Source organism: Panthera uncia, chromosome A2, assembly GCF_023721935.1.
Source record: "Panthera uncia isolate 11264 chromosome A2, Puncia_PCG_1.0, whole genome shotgun sequence".
NCBI classification, from domain to species: Eukaryota; Metazoa; Chordata; class Mammalia; order Carnivora; family Felidae; genus Panthera; species Panthera uncia.
Genome location: NC_064816.1, coordinates 13,117,724 through 13,135,206, shown reverse-complemented (window position 1 = coordinate 13,135,206; position 17,483 = coordinate 13,117,724). Strand labels below are relative to the sequence as shown.

The following is a 17,483-nucleotide window of genomic DNA, read 5'->3' as shown; positions in this document are numbered from 1 at the left end:
GGTGGAAGGATCCGGTTGGGCAAAGACTTGAAGCGAAATAAACCCTGATCTTGGCCTGGGAATAAGTCTCCGGAAACGACATGACCAGGAATTCACCTAAAAGTAATTTGAAGATAGCTACCAGCCTAGATGTAGGATTCTTGTCAGGGAAAACAGAAATAAAGGAACAGAGAAAGGAGACGGGACGAAGAAGGTGAAAAAACCTGTGAGGTGGTCGGCAAGCTCAAACATGAGGTTCAGGCAGCTCTCTGCCCATGGATCCCGGTCCCCTTGCTTTAATAAAATCGCCTTTTTTGCACCGAAAACATAACAAGACAAAACAAAACATGAGGTTCGGAACTTTAGGGAACTGTGGGCCTTGGTTCTGAGGAGCTGGCGTGCATCTGTCCATGAACCCCATGGCACTGTGTGACTTTGGAGGAGTCCAGAGAAAGGGCAGCCACAGGATTGACCAGCGGGCCCCACAGGTGGACTTGGGCCTGGGGAGGCTGAGCCTGGCTCAGCTCCAGAAGGACCCTCTCCTGGCAAGTGTATGAAGGGCTCCTTCTGACCCAGGCCCGAGGACCTCCAGGGGATTCACTCATTCGGTGGCAACCAGGCCCCAATGTTCCCTCTGCCCTAGGTTCTGGGACCCTATAGCATAGCAGTGCTGATAATCTAACCATGGCTGGCACTGTTAAACCATCCTCTTGAGGGAGACCAGGTGGACAGAAGCCCGTCCCCAACTGGGGATCAGAGCTGGGTGGGAAGTCAAGCAGGAAGGATTCTGAACGGTGCACCCCTGATCAAGCCTCATTAAGTGCCTGCTGTTTGTCTCTCTCTCTCAGCCTCTTCCAGCCTGTTTCTCTTTCATTTCCTGGTAACACCTACTGAGCACCTACTGTGTGCAGGCACCCACCTCTGTGCGGTAGAGAGGCCCCTGCCCCTGGATCCCTGTCAAGTGGAGAGGGAATCCCATCAAAAGCAGAAGGTCATGACCTCAGGCAGTGAGAAACGTGGGCAGCAGTGACCTGGAGGGTCAAGGCCACCCCTGACGGGACGGTGAAGCCACACGCTCCTTCTGTCTCCTGTGTCTCTCCCCCGTCTTTCTATCTCTGGGTCTGGGTCTCTGTCCCCATCCCCACCCCCTGTCCCTCTTCCCCGTCCTTAACCCCTTCCCCGCCGCTCCTCTCCCCCCTTCCTCCCAGCTTCCGCCCCTCCCTCTCCCCCTCCCCCCCCCCGCCGCGGAGGGCCGGCAGGGGGCGCTGCGGAGCAGCCTCGGAGGCCCGGGGAGGCGGGGCGGGCGGCGGCCGCGTCGGGACCGGCCGCGATGGGACCGGAGGCGGCGCGGGCGGCGGCGGAGGCGCAGACAAAGGCGCGGGCGGTGCGGAGGGCGGCGCGGAGGGCGGCGCGGAGGGCGCGGGCCCCGGAGCCAGCAAGCGAACGGGGCGCCCGGCTGCGGGGAGTCGGCGCCGCGGGGCAGCACCCGACTCGCGCCCGGACACTCGCGGGGCGCCGAGCCCGCAGGGTGAGCCCGGCTGTCCGAGCCTGCGTCGGGGACGCGGGGGCCCGCGAGGTTCTAGGGCCCGGGGAGGGCGCGGGGGGTCCCCGAAGTTCCGGACACGGAGGCTGGGTGCGGCTCGGGGAGCCCCGAAGTTCCAGGGCTTGAGAGGGCGCAGGGGCCCCGAAGTTCCGGAGTCGGGGTCGAAGAGGGCACAGTGCGAGGGGTTCCCAAAGTTCCGGACCCGGCGTTGGAGGAGACTGCGGTGTCCCCGACGTTCCGGGCCTGGGAGAGGGAGGCGGCACGAGGAGATCCCGAAATTCCGGACCCGAGGCTGGAGAGGTGGCAGGGAATCCCCGAAATTTAGCAGTCGGAGGTGGCGCGAGGGATCCCCGAAGTTCTGGGGCTGGCGTTGGAGGAGGCGGAGAATGTGTCCCCGAAGTTCTGGACCCGGAGTTGGGGGGCGTTGCGCCCGTCTCGGAAGTTCCCTGGTCGAGGGTGGCACTTCCCGAAGTTGGGGCGCGCATTGGGCGCCCCGCTTCTGACGCGGATGGGAACTGCTTCCTTACTGAATATCAGGCCCCCCGGACTGGGACGCATGGGGTGGGGCTTCGCCCCCACACGCGATTGGGGATCCTGGGCACCGGGCGGGGTCGGGGCCTCCTTCGGGAGCCCCGCGGCCGGAGGCGTCTGAGGCACATGACTAGTTGGTGAGTAACTTTCCCCAAAGCTGCAAGTCTCGGCAGGACGGTCAGGACCGGAAGGGCCTGTGTTCCTGGGACCCCTGCACCCTGGAACCCTGCTTCGACCCAGGACCCGCTCCCAGCCCGGGCCAGAGCTGCCGCCCCTCCCCCACCCAGGGGCTCCGGTTTCAGACCCTGTGACCGGGGCAGCAGCTGCCCAGGACAGGGTGGGGGGGCATCCCTCCTCTGACCAAGGAGGCCGCTCCCCTGGGGCCTCCCTTCCCCCACTTTGCCACCTCCTTCCGCCAGGTCCCTCCTGGATCCTCCACGGATCCCCCTGGTACAGGTTTTGGGGGCACAGAGGTGAGGGTGGGGAATTCTCCAGGGCAACTCTTCCTGGTTTCTGTGGGGTTGTGGCTAGAGGAACCAAGAGAGGCTGGGGAGCCCCCTCTCCCAATCCTTGGTCCCACCCAGCCCTGCATGGATGGTATTGGGGTTGAGTGGTCATGGGCCATCTGGCACCAGAGTAAACTTGTTTGGCTACATCTTATCTTTTTAACTAGGCTGGGAGCTACCTGGGGGTTTGGACTTTGACTCCAAGATGTGCCTCTGCCCTAGAGTGGAAGCCGAGGTGTCTCTCTGTGGGTTCGGTGGGGGGACTGGTCTCCCAGTAGGCACCTGGTGATGCCCTACATTTTGATAGAGATCCTGGTTTGGGGAGTGATGAGTGAATGTGGCAGAAAATCCCAAGCGGGAGTTGGCCTTGGCCCTTCTCTACCCAGCCCCAAGATTGAGGGGGTTTCCCTGGGACTTCAGTACCTAGCATGCTGAGAAGTTTACACTGGGCTATCAGGGGCCACCTGGCTCCTCTTAGAGAGCCATCTCCTGCTCAAGGTGTTGTGAGAGTTTCCTCCAGGGCCGTTTTGCTCTGGGTGATCTGCCGATTCTCTCACCTTTTTGACTGAGGTTCTATGAATGGTGTATGTACTTGGTGGTGCTTCCTGAGGTTGGACCCGCTTGGTTTCCCTAAGCCTGTCCTGGGGAGACACTCACAAGCCCCCTGTCCCCCACAGAGGCTGAAACCACACCTCCTGCCATCCTTCTGGCTGCCTCTTGGAGCCCACCCAGCCCAGCCTGACCAATGTCCACAGCCCGGTGAGTCCCTGCCTCCGCAGCTTGGCCCTGAGTCTCCCCCCGGGGATGCCCAGCCCTGCTGAGAACACTCTCCCCATGCAGGGAGCAGCCCATCTTCAGCACAAGGGCGCACGTGTTCCAGATTGACCCGGCCACCAAGCGGAACTGGATCCCAGCGGGCAAGCACGCACTCACTGTCTCCTACTTCTATGATGCCACCCGCAATGTCTACCGAATCATCAGCATTGGGGGTGCCAAGGTCCTGGCAGGGCCTGGGTGGGGTGGCAGGCCCAAGGGGTCTCAACAACAGGCCTGGGTCTGGTCGTTGCCTTGCCGGGTGCCTGGGGGCTGGGGTTGGGGAGGAGCCCTGGATCAGTCTCCCTCCCGAAATGGCTCAGACCAAGGATCTCTGAGGAGCTAAGACAAAGTGATCCACTGGGGGTTTCGTATTCATTATTATCGTCAGTCTCATCAACCTTGAACTTTGCTCCCCACCTCTCCCCAGGCCATCATCAACAGCACTGTCACCCCCAACATGACCTTTACCAAAACCTCCCAGAAGTTTGGACAGTGGGCAGACAGTCGTGCCAACACTGTCTATGGCCTCGGCTTTGCTTCTGAGCAGCATCTGACCCAGGTGGGCTGGTAGGATGACACGGTGGGAGGGATGGAGCTGGGCCTATGTCTTGTGGGTATACTGGGGCCCCTGGGCAGGTACTGGGTTTCCAGTCTTCCCAGCTGTAGAATGGGTATCAGAAAAAGCCGGAAGTCCCTTCCTGGTTCCCTGGCTTGTGTCTCAGCTCTGCTGGCCACTTGTTCCAATTTTGGACACACCCTACCCTTCTCTGGGTGCCTGGGATGGGCTAAGAGTTCCCTCACACACCCTAGCCCTACCTTCATCATTGCCTCCCTCCACCCTCTGCTGTCTCTAGGCTTCAGTATTGTCTCATCCATTGTTTCCCTGGATGGTTAGTGCTTTCTGATTCCTAATGAGATCGTGAGGATTTTCTTCTCTTCTAGAAGCTTTAATTTTCCTTTCAAATTTAGGTCTTGAATTAATTTCTGTGGGTGGTATAAGGTAGGAGTATTTTTTCCCACTGAGTATTCAGTTGCTGTTAGACTGTTTTTTGAAAAGATCATCCCCCTTCCCTCCCCCCACCCCCCACCGCAATGAATTGCACTGGCCCCTTTGCCCCAATCAAGTGACTGTGTGTATGTACATGCTTTCTTTAAAGAATGTATTTTCACACTAAGGAAATTTATTTTAAGATGAAAAACAGTGAGTGTGTCCTACCCCAACTGGAAAACTGGTATAAGTGGTAAATGTAAACATAAGTACAGTGAAAATGAGAAAAGGGTGATTTACTTGCCCACTGGCTACAGGTGCCTCTAAGAGGCTCTGAGCCCAAGACCTGCTTTCTCTTTGTTATAAAAAGATATTCACAAGTGTCCCAGGGATTCCAGACAGCACTCACCTGAGGCTCTCCTTGCTGAAATAAGCCTGACGGAGAGGAAAAGGGGATCGATCCCTTTTTCAAGGTGCCTCAATGTAATACACTTCCGTGAACATCCCACCCTCCACCATGATACTCAATCTGATCACTGGGGGCATTTTCTAAGCCTTCTTACCACTCTTCTAGTTCATGAGATGAACTAGTTCATGAGATGCTCCTGAAGTCGCCTCCATAGTGACACGGCTGGTGCTGGGGGTGGGGGGTGAGGGTGACCTAATGGGGCTCTGGGAGAGGGGGCTGGGTTTTCTTTGATTGTTTGTTCTGCCTTTCCCCCGCTCCCCCAACCCCACCCCAGTTTGCTGAGAAGTTCCAGGAAGTGAAGGAAGCAGCGAGGCTGGCAAGGGAGAAATCTCAGGATGGCGGGGAGCTCACCAGTCCAGCCCTGGGACTCACTTCCCACCAGGTCAGCACTCCTTGTCCCATGCCTGCCAGTCACTCAACTGCTATTGAGGGGCCAGGTGCTGTGCGCGTGCCCAAGACCATATGCTCACAGATTGTGTAAAGCTAGACCTGTAGCAGAAGCCTTGGAGGAAAAGTGTCAGCAGCACATTCTGGGCGGCTGGCCTAGCCTTAGATCAGGGGAGGCCTAGAAACCAGCTTGGGGCACCTGGGTGGCTCAGTCGGCTGAGTGTCTGACTGCAGCTCAGGTCATGATCTCAGGGTTCGCAAGTTCAAACGCCTCGTCAGGCTTGCTGCTGTCGCACAGAGCCTGCTTTGGATCCTCTGTCCCCCTCTCTCTCTGCTCCTCCCCCACTCGCACTCTCTATCAAAAATAAACGTTAAGAAAGGAAGGAAGGAAGGAAGGAAGGAAGGAAGGAAGGAAGGAAGAGAAAGAAATCAGCTTAGATGGCAGAGTAAAAACCTGACGGTTGAAATGGCTAAGTAGAGGGGTAGAGTAAAAAAATTGTCCCTGGGGCACTTTCCCCTATTAATTTATTCAGCATGATCTACTGACCACCTACTGTGTGGGAAAGAGGGTTTGGGAGTTGAAAAAGTAGGCTGGTCCCTGCCCTCAGGGCTCATGGTCCAGGCTGGGAGGGGGATTTATAATGAATTCAGCCTAGTAGAAGGCTTCCTGTCAGAATCTTAAAAGCATGTTGAAATTTGGCCCCAGGGAAGGGCATTGCTGTGAAGGAATAGCATAGAGATTTCACATTGCCCCCACCCCCTTGCAGATTTTGAATATCTCAGTGGGTTTATTTAGACCAGCAGGCATCAAGTGCGCTCCTGGGAGCTTGGTGAGAGCCCAGGCAGGCAAGGTGGGGGTACAGAGCTCAGAACTCTGGTCCAGGGACCATGGGGAGCCAGAGAGGGTGGAAGAGGAGAGGAGGGGCGCGCTCCCATCCCAGTGCTGGAAAGGACCCCTGTCCTCAGTCACAACCCCAGTAACATCAGCCCTGACCCCAGCCATGACCTGACTGGTCCTTGACTGAAGCCACCACCCCCCTCAGTGTGACCCCGCTTCTGCCCACGCCTTTAGGTGCCCCCAAGTCCTCTCGTCAGCGCCAACGGCCCCGGCGACGAGAAACTGTTCCGTAGCCAGAGCGCGGACGTCCCCGGCCCCGCAGAGCGCGAGCGGCTCAAGAAGATGCTGTCCGAGGGGTGAGGGGGTAGGGCCGGGCATAGGGCGTGGCAGGACTGCTGGCACGGAGAGGGACTTCTCTGAAGTCGAAGGGCGGCGGGATCTGTGTACCCAAGGCCGGGGGAAGGAGAGGCGCCTGACTCGGATCCTGCCCCTTCTGGAGCCGACCTCTCCCCTGGAACGCGCTCCCGCTTTGACCACGCCCTCTCGGGGCGGACCCTGCCCCTACCTCGCCGGCTCCTCGGGGCTAACCCTGCCTCTTTTACGCCTCCCCGGCCAAATTCTAACCCCCCGGGTGCCTCCCCACCCTCACCCCGTTCTGCGCACACCCCGGCGGGCTGACCCCGCTCCCCATTCCGTCTGTCTCCCTGAGCCGACGCCAGGCACCTACTTTCACCTCGCCCCCGACGAGATCACGCTACCCCGCGAAGTCCCCACCCACGGCCCCGCCCCCCAGCACCGCCCCGCCTCCGGCACCGTCCTGCCCTGCCCCCAAACGCAGTGCTGCCCAGCCTCGCCCCAGCCAACCCTCGCGTCCCTGCAGCTCCGTGGGCGAGGTGCAGTGGGAGGCCGAGTTCTTCGCGCTGCAGGACAGCAACAACAAGTTGGCGGGCGCCCTGCGAGAAGCCAACGCCGCCGCCGCCCAGTGGAGGCAGCAGCTGGAGGCCCAGCGTGCAGAGGCCGAAAGGCTGCGGCAGCGGGTGAGGGGATCCCTCCCTCCCAGAGACGCTCAGTGGCCCCCCGGCAACTGTGGAGCCCCTGCCTCCGTCCTGGGTTCACTGCCTGGATGTGTGATCTCAAGGCTGTTCCCCTGAGCCTCAGTTTCTTGTTCTGTAGTACGGGTTTGAGATCATGTCACTCTTTGTCAAACCCTGAAGTCCTGCCTGCTTCAAATCAGAGGGGATGAGTACCTCGTCACAGGTGTGCCTGAGCAAGGGGCAGATTCCCCGGGGGTCAGGAGAGCGCAGGCTGGGGGTCTCAGGGGCTGACATGCCTGTCCACACAGGTAGCAGAGCTGGAGGCCCAGGCAGCCGCGGAGCCACCCTCAGTCAGTGAGAAGGAAGGGCCAGGCCAGTCACTGGAGCAGCTGGAGGCGCTAGTGGAAACCAAGGACCAGGTGAGGGCTGAGTGCGTGTCCCTGGGCTTCACCTTCCCTGACCCCTCACGAGGGAGCCAGGAACCCCAGAAGAGACCCTGGGAACTCTTCTCTAGGAGATCCAGACACTGAAGAGTCAGACCGGTGGGCCTCGCGACGCCCTGGACGCCACCGAGCGCGAGGAGACGCAGCAGAAGGTGCAGGTGTGTGTCGTTGCGGGGGGGGGGGGGGTGCCTGCCGAGAGCCAGCCAGCCCCCGGGGGTGGGACAGACCTGGGATCTTTCCTTCCCGATGGGTCCTGGGCAGCTATGTGCCTCCCCGAGCCTGTTTGTTCACCCGTAGGTGGGATCAGGAAGACAGTTACCTAAGGTTGTGAAGGACTGGGACGACCAGGTGCATGGAAAGCCTCAGTTGCAGCCAGTGTTTTGGAAAGGATGATCATCGGCACAGTTTTTCACATTCTTTCATTCGACAAGCCGTTTTCGAGTCCCTGCTGAATTCCCATGCTTGACCCCATCAAGTCCTCACACATCCCCAGCCTGAGATCAGGAGACTGCATTTGAGCCCAAGTCTGACTAGCCTGGCTTTTTTTTTTTTAATGTTCATTTATTTTTGAGAGAAAGAGTGCATGAGAGAGTTTGGGGGAGGGGAGAGAGAGGGAGACAGGATTCGAAGCAGGCTGCTGGCTGACAGCAGGGAGCCTGATGTGGGGCTGGAATTCACAAACCCTGAGATCATGACCTGAGCCGAAGTTGGATGCTTAACTAACTGAGCCACCCAGGCGCCCCCGGCCTGGCTTTCATTGAAGACTTTATCTGAGAAATGTTCACGGGACACGTTCTGAGTCCCGCAGGTGAAGATGTCAAAGGCTCTAGTGACCCAGAAGAGAGAAGTTGGGGAAATGCTCCCTCTTGCCTCCTGGGCAGAGTGCACGGCATGTGCAAAGACCCTGAGGTGGGGAGATGCTCAACATAGTCAAGGACCCACAAGGAAGCCAGCGAGGCTGAGTTGGAATGAATAAGGAGAGGAAGGAGGGGAGTGGAGTTTGTTCCCAGCCTAATGGGGTCACAGGAGGGTTTTGAGCAGAAGAGGGATGTGATCAGTTCCATGACATTCAGATTGGCCAAGGGCCCATGGAGTGTCTTGGGCAGAAGCTGCAGGGAGGATAAGAGACTAAGGCATGGCATGGCCCAGAGCGGGGTCTGATGGGATGACACTCAGATGCTGGATGCCCCAGGCAGGGCTGGTGACCCTTAAGGCTTGTTGGGGCCTCAAATGCTGCCTATCCTCCCCCTGCAGGACCTGGAGACCCGCAACGCCGAGCTGGAGCACCAGCTGCGGGCAACGGAGCGCAGCTTGGAGGAGGCGCGGGCCGAGCGGGAACGGGCACGGGCTGAGGTGGGCCGGGCCGCACAGCTGCTGGACGTCAGGCTGTTTGAGCTGAGCGAGCTGCGGGAGGGCCTAGCCCGCCTGGCAGAGGGCACGCCCTGAACCTGGCTGCAGGGTCTGCGTGGGAGCCGGGGCCTGCAGGAGCTGGTTTTATACGCAGGATTCCCGCCTGGGGCACGAGCCGGGCCGCAGGCGGCACAGTGGGCCGTTCACCCTGGCAGGGACTGGGGGCCTAACTCAGCCCGGGGAGGGCCTGGCCATAATGCCTCAGCTGGCCCTGGCCGCTCACAGCTCAGGGGCTGTTTTGGGGCTTTTCGTTGTGTAGAATTTCTAGAATCCCCAGGGCGCGTGCTGGTGCCCACATTACATTTCTAAGAGTGGCTGTGCCTGTGTGTGTTGTGTGGGCACCCAAGCATCTAACCGCCGTCCCTGGACCCCTCTACCTGCTTCCTCTGCGATGCACCTCGGCCGCCTTCGGGCTGTGTAGGGCTTAGTGAACCACTTGCCAGTGAGGAGAGGGAGTTTCAGAGCCTGACGAGCATGCCCAGGCCACACAGCCAGGAGCCTGGCTCTGCCCAGCATAGCTGTCCCTACCTACCCCGGGCTCAGCTCACGTCTGGACCGGTTTGCCCTTAGGTGGCCCTTGGTTAAGCACCACCCCCCCCTTTACTCTGGCTAGAAACCCCAAATCCCACCAGGTGAGCAGATAGAGAAGCTCCTAGAACATGGTAGTGTTCACTACACATGGGAGTCATTTCACTGAACCTGACGGCTGTGTTTGGAGAGGGGTGCCATTGGTGTGCCCATTTTCCAGATGAGGGAACTGAGGTTCAGAGAGGGCTTCTCAAACCCAGGGTCACCTGGCCAGAATGGCCAGCACTGCAGTTCAAAGCTTTGGGCCTGGCCCGATGGGAATGGAGAACTGGGGCTGTGGTGGGGGCGACATGATGTTCTAGGGGACTTGGGAAGCACCAGCAGCTGAACCCTCCTCCCCTGCCCCCACTCCCACAGAGTCGGATGGGGAAGTGGAGAGACCCATTTATTTAGTGACTCGTACAACCAACACATCTTGGCTTCGGGGCCCCATGGCAATCCCCACCCCCTGCCGAGGTGACCCTGAAGCCGGGTCACTGTGTGTGGAGTTGAGCTCAACTTTGTAGCTGGTATTCTTTCCTCCTCTGCAGCCTGGCTCTTGGCAGAGGCTCTGAGAAGGGGCCGCAGGGCGGGAAGAGCCGTGCGGTGCACCACGTGGGTGTCCGTGGGTTCCAACGACAGGGACAGAGCAGGTCCGGGGGAGGAGAGGACCCCTCTGACCCTTGGTTCCATGAAGGAATCCCAGGCTGGCCAGGCGGGGGCCACACAGGACTCAGGACTGGTCCTGGGTGGGTGCTGGGGCCGAGTGGCCTTCAGGGGGGGCCCTGGGCGGACGCCCCCTGCGGCCCGGCCCGCCACCCTTCTGCCGCTGTAGCACCCGCTCCACCTTCTCCTTGAAGCGCCGGTTCTTCTGCTTGATCTTGGCCAGCTCAGCCTTCCGTTTGGCCTCCAGGTCGGGGTCCTGGCATGGGGAACACCGGGAGGTGGCTGAGCTGGGCAATCGGCCTCCTGGGAACCCTCCCCCTCCCCCTGCCAGCTCAGCCCTCACCTTCCCCTCCAGGATCAGCTGCTTCCGCTTGTTGATCTCCTTCTTTTCATCAAAGTTGGCCGCCTCCAGTTTCTGGCGGGTGGGAAGGAGAGGCCGTCACGGGGGCCCTTGTCTCGAAGGGCGCCCCTGGGCCCCAAGGCCTCCGATACTCACAATCTCACACTCCCTCCGCACCACATTGACCTGCGTAAGGATCTGCAGCACCTTGGCCTCCTCCACCGAGAACTCCTCCAGCTTCTTCTCTGTAGGGGCGGGAGAGGGCAGACATGACAGGGGGAAGGATTCTGGCTTTGGAGTGAGCTCCTCATGCAGGGGGGCATGCAAGACTAGGTCACGTCAGATAAGGGTCAGGCGAGCAGGAGTGGGGATTGTAGACTAAAGGAAGATCGGCAGACTGTTCTTTTTTGTTGTCAGCAGCATTAGGAATTTGACTGGAAGTATTTTCTTTAAAAACACTGTCCTTTAGGAGTGCCTGCCTGGCTGGCTCGGTCGGAAGAGTGTGCGACTCCTGATCTTGGGGGTCCTGAGTTTGAGCCTCACGTTGGGTGTAGATGTGACTTAAACACTGTCCTCTAAAGGGCAGAGATTTCTGAGTTTTAGGACAGTCTGTGCAGTGATTATAGATTTCTTGGTCTGGGCTACAAATTAAATCGTCCCGGTGGGGGAAGAGGGGTGGTGTTAAACACATCCAGACCCTGTGCCTGGGGCCTCCGACTCATCCACAGCGACCATCCATGCACCCCAGTCTGAGAAACCTAAGTCCCTTCCCACCGGATGTGGCTTTCAGCTGCTGAGGACCACTGTGGGAAGCTTCTGTTTTGATAACTGGGCTAAAAGCCTTCATTTGGGATTGCATCGGAAGGAAAGTGCAGTTTAAGCCTGCTCACGTGAGCAGCTTAGCAGGTGTCTGAGGGGGTGAGTGGGCATCTTGCCCAGAGGCACCCGCCTCCCCCACTCCCATCCCTCTACTCACTGATCTGCTCCTCGATGGCATGTACCAGGTGGATGTCATACTGCGTCACCAGTGTGATGGCCTGTCCTTGCCGCCCTGCAAGGACGTGCCATAGTTACCTGCTGCATGCTAGGGGCCAACAAAGACAAGTTCTGGCCACTAGGCAGCTCAGGGCTCCTCTTGATGGGAACAGAGTTAAGAACTTGGTGAGCTGGTGAGGGCAAGTCCATCCCAGAGACAGCAGGAGAGGCAGCTCTCCTGTCAGGCTGGCTTTACACGGGGGCCGGTGATATGGCCGACTTCCCTCTGGGGCGTGGCTACCAGGGAGTTATGTCGGCAATAAGCCTCGATGGGCCTTGGCCCAGATCTGTGCACGCTAGTTTCTCTATTCCTCATTTCTGTGAGGGTGACTGGTGCTGGAACAGCACTGACAGCTGATGAGGCCCGTGACCTTTGGAGCAGCATTCGTGTTACCTGTCGTTTGAGGAGGAAGTGGGCGCAGAGAGCTGATATGACCTGCCCAGGACCACAGGGCAGGGGAGAATCTCGTAAGCCAGAGCACTCCCTGCCTTTGCTTTTGAAAGGATGATTCCTCCAACTTTTAAGCACTGCCTCTCACCTGCGGGCTATATCCCCACATCTTCTCCCACCAGCCCGTGACTTTGGTTTCTTATGGTGCGGGCAGGTTGGAAGGACAGTTGTCCAAGGGCCACCCCGCCCCGTCCACTTACCTGCACGGGCTGTCCGCCCGACGCGGTGTATATAGATCTTCGGGAGCCCGGGGGTGTTGTGGTTGATAACCACTTGCACTGTGGGAATGTCCAGGCCCCTGTCCACACGTGGAAACCAAGATGGGGACTCACCCAAGGTCACACAGCTGTGAAGTTGGGGCTGCCCCAGTTCTTGCCCAAGGTCAGCCCTCTCTCTGGTCCCTCTGTGGGGGTGTCACTGGGCCTGCACATGGGAAGGAAGACCCTGGGGCCACTCACCGGGAGGCCACGTCTGTTGCAATCAGGATCCTATAGATGCTGGACTTGAATTTGGCCAGGGCAGCAAAGCGTTCTTTCTGGTGCCAAGTTGGGGAGAGAACTGGGGGTCAGGCAGCATCTCAGCAAGCGTTTGAGGACTTACTGTGTGAGGCCTGGGACAGGGTGGAGTCTAGGACAGTCCCACCCTCACAGGGCTCACCCATGAGAAGGCCACACCGAGGCAAAAGGGTGGCAGGAAGTATTCTAGGCAGAAGGAAGAGCCTGGGCAAAGGCCCTGAGGCTGGGACGAGTCTCCAGGGCAAGGCTGGGGGTGGGGTGGGGGTCTCAGGGGTTGCCTGATCCCACACCTGTTTCATCATGGAATGCAGAGCCACGGTGGGGAAGTTGAATTTACGCAGCATCATGCACAGGATCTGGCAGGTCCTGGTGGGAAAGACACACTGTCAGCCCCTGCAGAGCCAGGGCCTCGGGAAGGCACTCTTGCCCCGGCACCCCCAAGACCACAAGTAGGTGACCCTGCACGGCTGGTAAAAGAGAAGCAGGGGTGAGGGGTATCCTGCCTGCTGACGTCCTCTCTGCCGACCCCTTCCCTGGCCTAAACCAATGAGAGCCAGCCCTACATCCAGACTTCTCTGGTAGCCAATACATTCTTGGAGGGCAGCAGCCAATTAGGAGGTCTCCTCGATGTGATGTAGACTGCGTGATCTACTCTGGCTCATGCTTGAATAGCCTACAGCCTCCTGACAATCTCCCCAGGAGCTTCAAAGGATTCTGAAGGCCTCTGTGACTGTAGAGAGGACAGCCCTGGGTACTGGAGCTGATATGCCAGGCCTTAGTGACACCCCTAGACACAGAGAAGAGGCTGCTCCAAGGCCTTCCCGGCTGCTGCAGGGGTTTTCCGGGGAGGGCCAGAGGCCCCTAGACATTTTGGTTAAGAGCAGGTCTGAGAAGCCCTAAATCCCGGCTCCACCTTCACGAGGGGAGATCTCGGCAAACCGCTTGACCTCTCTGGGCCTCCTTGAGCAAATCCTCTGAAATCTCTGGTCTGAGCAGAGGCCCTGGAGTGCCAAGACGGGCTGTGTGCCTCATACCTCTCGGGCCTTCAGAAAGAGCTATGGGAGGAGATCTGGGGGGAGGAGAGGGGCAGACCTGCCCATGCTCACTTGCACGTGTTGGTGAAGATGATGATGGACCAGTCCTCGTGCTCATCCTGGAAGTTCTGAATCAGGTGGACCAGATAGGCATCCTTGACCTTCTCAGGCACCAACAGGTAGCGCTGGTCCAGCTGTTCCACCGTACGCACCCTGGGGATGGGCGGACTCAGTTTCCCCTACTGCCGAATGGAGCCAATGCCCCACACCATCCGTGGGCAATAACCTCTGCTGAGTGTGACCCCCAACCCTATGCCTTGCCTGCCCTGCCCCCTGGAACCTGGCTGTGGACTCACGGGGCCTGAGCCTCCCAGAAGAAGGGCTGGTTGGTGGCCAGACCCTGAAGCTCTCTGAGCGTGTCAGTCAGTGTGGCGCTGAAGAGCAGCGTCTGTCTGCGAGTGGGCACGGCTGCCAGGATGGTCTCCAGGTCCGCAGTGAAGTCAGTGCAGCCCTGTTCCAACAGCCGGTCGGCCTCATCCATCACCTGCAGCACAGGCGGCGGGGGGCAGGGCGTAGTGGATCTGGGGTGAGGGCACCGGCCAGGGCCTGATCACGTGCCCAGCCTGGCCTGCCTCCCGCACGCCTCCTGCCCAGCCTTGGACGGGGGCCCTGAAACATTCTCCCTCCGGTTCTCAGACATCTGCACCCTCAACCATCTCAGCTCCTCAGAGAGGCCCTGTCCCCAACCACCCTGGCTAGTCCCCTTCTTGTTGATCCCTCAGCTGTCCTAATCACCCCTTTCCTAATGCTCTACTGGATGGCCTGTGAGACACATGTCCTAAAAGGATGAATCAGTGCCCCAGACCGACTCACCAGGAAGCGGATCTTCTTTATGCTGAAAGTGTTGGAGCTACGGAGGTGGTCGGCCAGGCGCCCTGGTGTGGCGATGACCACATGTGGCTTCCGGGACAGCTCTAGGGCCTGGGCCACCATGTCTGCAGGTGGAATATGAGAGGTGGGTCTGGGTAGGGGGGTCTGAGGCGGCAGGGGTCCCCTACCCAGAACCTCCCTGGGCCCCCTGTACCCATGCCGCCGACAATGATGCAGTCTTTCAGGCCCAAAGGCTTCCCCAGGACCCGGAACTGCTCTGCAATCTGGTAGGCCAGCTCCCTGTGGATGTGAAGGGGCCAGGCTGGGTTAGATGGGGGTTCTGTGCCTGCTTCCCATTCCCATGTATACATCTCAGACCTCCCAACTGGCCCTCCCCTGCTCACACACCCACCATAGCTCCCAGTGCCCTTGGGATAAAGGCTCGGAAACTGTACACTGGAACCCTGTTGTGGACCCTGCCCTCTCACCAAGCTGAGACCCACAACACCCCCATGGCCCTTCTCCCTCCAGTCCCACCCAAACTGGCCTGTCCTCTTCAGCAGTGGCCTCGACACCACAATCACCAAAGCCTGAAACCTAAGCGTCAGTCCCCTCCTCCCTGGGACTGGTCAATGTCCAAGTCCCCTCCTCTCTACCCCATCTCTGCCCGGGCCTCTCCCTGGCCCACGTGCCCACTTCCTATCCTCCATCTTGCCCTGTTCTGCTCACATACCCATAGAATTGATTCTAACTCTCTTCCTGGCATTCTGGGCTTGTCTCAAGTTGTCTCTCAGAGGCCAACTTGCTCCCTGCCTCTCTCACACCTCTGCACAAATGCATTATAGCAGTTCCCTCTGCCTATAGAATATCCTTCCCCAAACTTGTCCCTTTAAGGCACCCCATGAATGAAGTCTTCCTCCACTGTCCCTTCCCCAGGCCACACCCTCACAGCATGCAGTGCCTACCTCTCCTACAGACTGTTACAGGACTTACCAAGTCAGCTTCCATATTTGTTGGCCCAAGAACAGGAGATGTGTGTACATCCTAGGCTATAAGACTATTGATAGCTCCTGTCCAGCCACTTGCTGTGAGACAAGCCCTGTACTCAGCAGTCTTCACACATTATCCTTGTTAATTCTGTACCTCCCGTGAGAGGCGGGCATGATTTCTGTCTCCATTTTAAACACAGGGAAAGCACGCTAAAAGAGGTAAAGGTGCTGGTCCAAGAGAACACAGATGGTTAACTCACCCAGGAAGCCTGTGGGGTGCTCACCTGGTTGGTGTCAGGACAAGGCAGAAGATGCCATAGGGATCCTCAGACAGCTTCTGCAAGATGGGCAGGACAAATGCTGCTGTCTTGCCACTGCCTGTCTTGGCACAGCCCAAGCAGTCTCGACCTGGGTGGAGAGCGAACTGGCATTAACACACCCCAGGTGTAGACAAATGTTCCATCGGGCAGAGTTTGCAATAGTCAATGTTTATTTATTTATTTATTTATTTTTTTAATATATGAAATTTATTGTCAAATTGGTGTCCATACAACACCCAGTGCTCATCCCAAAAGGTGCCCTCCTCAATACCCATCACCCACCCTCCCCTCCCTCCCACCCCCCATCAACCCTCAGTTTGTTCTCAGTTTTTAACAGTCTCTTATGCTTTGGCTCTCTCCCCCTCTAACCTCTTTTTTTTTTTTTTTTTCCTTCCCCTCCCCCATGGGTTTCTGTTACGTTTCTCAGGATCCACATAAGAGTGAAACCATATGGTATCTGTCTTTCTCTGTATGGCTTATTTCACTTAGCATCACACTCTACAGTTCCATCCACGTTGCTACAAAAGGCCGTATTTCATTTTTTCTCATTGCCACGTAGTATTCCATTGTGTATATAAACCACAATTTCTTTATCCATTCATCAGTTGATGGACATTTAGGCTCTTTCCATCATTTGGCTATTGTTGAGAGTGCTGCTATAAACATTGGGGTACAAGTGCCCCTATGCATCAGTACTCCTGTATCCCTCGGATAAATTCCTAGCAGTGCAATAGTCAATGTTTAATGAGCAGTTACCATGTGCCCATACTGGTCCATGCCATTTACATCCTAGGCATCCTGACAAATCCTAGGAGGGTGAGACTATTACTGTTCCCATTGAATAGAAAGGGAAAACGAGTCTCAGAAATGTGCCCAGGACACACAGCCAGTGAACAGCAGGCTGGACTGGAATCTACATCCACCTGACCTAAGATGCCACGATCTCATTTTGACCCCCTCACAGAGCGTCTGAGTTTGGGGAAACCTGAATGCCCTCATCCAATTTGCATCCTAAGGCCCCCTACTTATTCCTTCATTTTTGTTTATTTAATCCCTCCACTCGTCACTTCCTAAGGTTTCCTAAGGGCATCTCTTTAATGGCAAACTGGGTTGGGCCGTTAGAGTGGGGAGCAGAGTATTCACTGGACCAGAGTTCTGCATTTACTGGCAATCTTGACAACCTCAGAGTCCATTTGTAAAACTTAGATGGTAGCGCAACCAAATTTTCCCAGCAGTATCGATTCATCCTGTGCTCTGAGGTCACGAAAGTTTCTGAGATTACATCACTTGTGTATGGGCACACAGGGAGTGAACTGTGCAGCCCGAACGCCAACACCGTCCAGTCTACCTTTGGGATCCAAGCTCGCCGGTAACGTCCAAGCTTATCCCTCCACTCGCGGAACTGGCGCGAGCAAAGGCTGCGAGAAGGAAAGGGAGCCGATAGGAGTGGGGAGGTTTCCTGGGGAAGAGGCGGGGCCACACTTACCCTCCAGGATGGCGGGGATGCAGCCGAGCTGTACAGGCGTGGGTTGCTTCAAACCCAGCTGCCGACATTGTTCCACGAGCCACGATGACAGCCCCAGCGAAGCGAAGCCGGCCATCCTCCCCGCCAGCTCCGACTGAACCACTCGCGTGAGCTGCGCTTTCCGGCGCGAACCGATGACGTCACGGAAACCTTATAGCTTATTGGATAGTCTGCCGCGTGGTCCCACCCCCTCTAGCTCACTCTGCCATTCCCAGCCTCGACCACAT

At 57.9% G+C, this 17,483-nt stretch overlaps 2 protein-coding genes across 5 annotated transcripts; one reads left to right on the top strand and one right to left on the bottom strand.

Moving 5' to 3' along the window:
• The first annotated feature begins 1,417 nt into the window (after positions 1 to 1,417).
• HOMER3 (homer scaffold protein 3) lies at positions 1,418 to 9,915 on the top strand. Of its 4 annotated transcripts, none has more exons than XM_049640292.1 (10): positions 1,418 to 1,507; positions 3,237 to 3,318; positions 3,400 to 3,556; positions 3,803 to 3,934; positions 5,107 to 5,214; positions 6,292 to 6,413; positions 6,938 to 7,094; positions 7,400 to 7,510; positions 7,606 to 7,692; positions 8,789 to 9,915. In XM_049640292.1, the coding sequence occupies exons 2-10, from the start codon at positions 3,305 to 3,307 to the stop codon at positions 8,978 to 8,980; spliced, it is 1,080 nt and encodes a 359-aa protein (XP_049496249.1). In that variant the 5' UTR covers positions 1,418 to 1,507; positions 3,237 to 3,304; the 3' UTR covers positions 8,981 to 9,915. The 4 variants fall into 4 exon arrangements, with proteins under 4 accessions (XP_049496249.1, XP_049496252.1, XP_049496250.1 ...); XM_049640295.1 differs by having other exon boundaries at positions 7,832 to 8,889; XM_049640293.1 differs by lacking the exon at positions 1,418 to 1,507 and adding an exon at positions 2,065 to 2,190.
• DDX49 (DEAD-box helicase 49) lies at positions 9,899 to 17,381 on the bottom strand. Its single transcript, XM_049640291.1, has 13 exons — positions 17,218 to 17,381; positions 15,696 to 15,819; positions 14,637 to 14,722; positions 14,426 to 14,547; positions 13,909 to 14,096; positions 13,625 to 13,765; positions 12,809 to 12,884; positions 12,462 to 12,538; positions 12,204 to 12,301; positions 11,494 to 11,568; positions 10,674 to 10,762; positions 10,521 to 10,592; positions 9,899 to 10,433 (listed from the first exon to the last, which is right to left on the bottom strand). The coding sequence occupies exons 1-13, from the start codon at positions 17,330 to 17,332 to the stop codon at positions 10,245 to 10,247; spliced, it is 1,452 nt and encodes a 483-aa protein (XP_049496248.1). The 5' UTR covers positions 17,333 to 17,381; the 3' UTR covers positions 9,899 to 10,244.
• Between the last annotated feature and the right edge of the window lie 102 nt (positions 17,382 to 17,483).